Here is an 818-nt window from a genome sequence, read left to right on the forward strand (position 1 = left end):
CGGTGGGATTCGCCCCGTTCCGCCGGCGGGCTCGCCTGCCCCCCCTCAGTGCCCCCAAGGGCAGAGCTTCCTCCCCCAAGCCCAGCCCTGCCAGCCCTGTCTTTAAGCTTCGACCACTCATCATGGACCTGCTGCCAGGCAAGACGACGGAGATGATGCTGGAAGGCTCCTGCAACACCCCCCAGGTGAGATCCCCGACCTTTCCCATCACCTGCCGCTTCTTCTGCAGCCCTTGATGTTCACCTGAGCTTTCAAGAAGCTGTTTTGATGCCCCCAAAGCCACCATGGCAGCACCAGTTGCCTTTCCTTGCTGGCCACCCAGCAGTTGCTAGGGTTGGGGTTTTTTTGTGTGTTGCCATGGTTACCATAACCCCAACCTGCTGCTCCCAGGAGAGGGGCTGAGGGAGGGAAACGTTGCAGCCTCAAGGGGCAAACAGGGGGTTAGGAGGTGGTGGGTGCTGAGGCAGAAAGGAAGGGCAGAGCAAACAAGTCCCACAAGGAGCACAGAAAGTCAATCAGAACATACCTGGGAGAAGCAGTGAGTGAAAAAAAGACCTGAGGAGGGAGGAAGGGGCTGAGAGCAGCAGCATTTTTCCTCCTTAGCCAAGCAGGGCTCATCTAGCACTGAGTCCTGGAGGAGAGAAACCAACCCAGGCAGCTCTAGGATCACTGGGAATGTTCTCCACGTGGGAGACTCTTCCCAGGGCTCATTAGAATTGACAGCTTGACTTGGGTCCATATTTCCAGCCCAGTCTCACAACTGGCCTGAGGGTTTCACAGCCCCCTTGGGTGGTGGCTCAGGGAGGGGGAATTCAGCA

General features: G+C 57.7%; 1 protein-coding gene across 1 annotated transcript in view; it reads left to right on the forward strand.

Moving 5' to 3' along the window:
• HYDIN (HYDIN, axonemal central pair apparatus protein) overlaps nucleotides 1–818 on the forward strand; it is a 137,792-nt gene that overhangs the window by 77,972 nt on the left and 59,002 nt on the right. Inside the window, exon 20 of the mRNA XM_009997997.1 lies at nucleotides 50–185. Coding sequence (XP_009996299.1) covers nucleotides 50–185 — 136 coding nt within the window. The remainder of the gene's footprint in view (nucleotides 1–49; nucleotides 186–818) is intronic.

This window comes from Chaetura pelagica, unplaced genomic scaffold (assembly GCF_000747805.2).
Source record: "Chaetura pelagica isolate M959 unplaced genomic scaffold, ChaPel_1.0 scaffold865, whole genome shotgun sequence".
NCBI lineage: Eukaryota > Metazoa > Chordata > Aves > Apodiformes > Apodidae > Chaetura > Chaetura pelagica.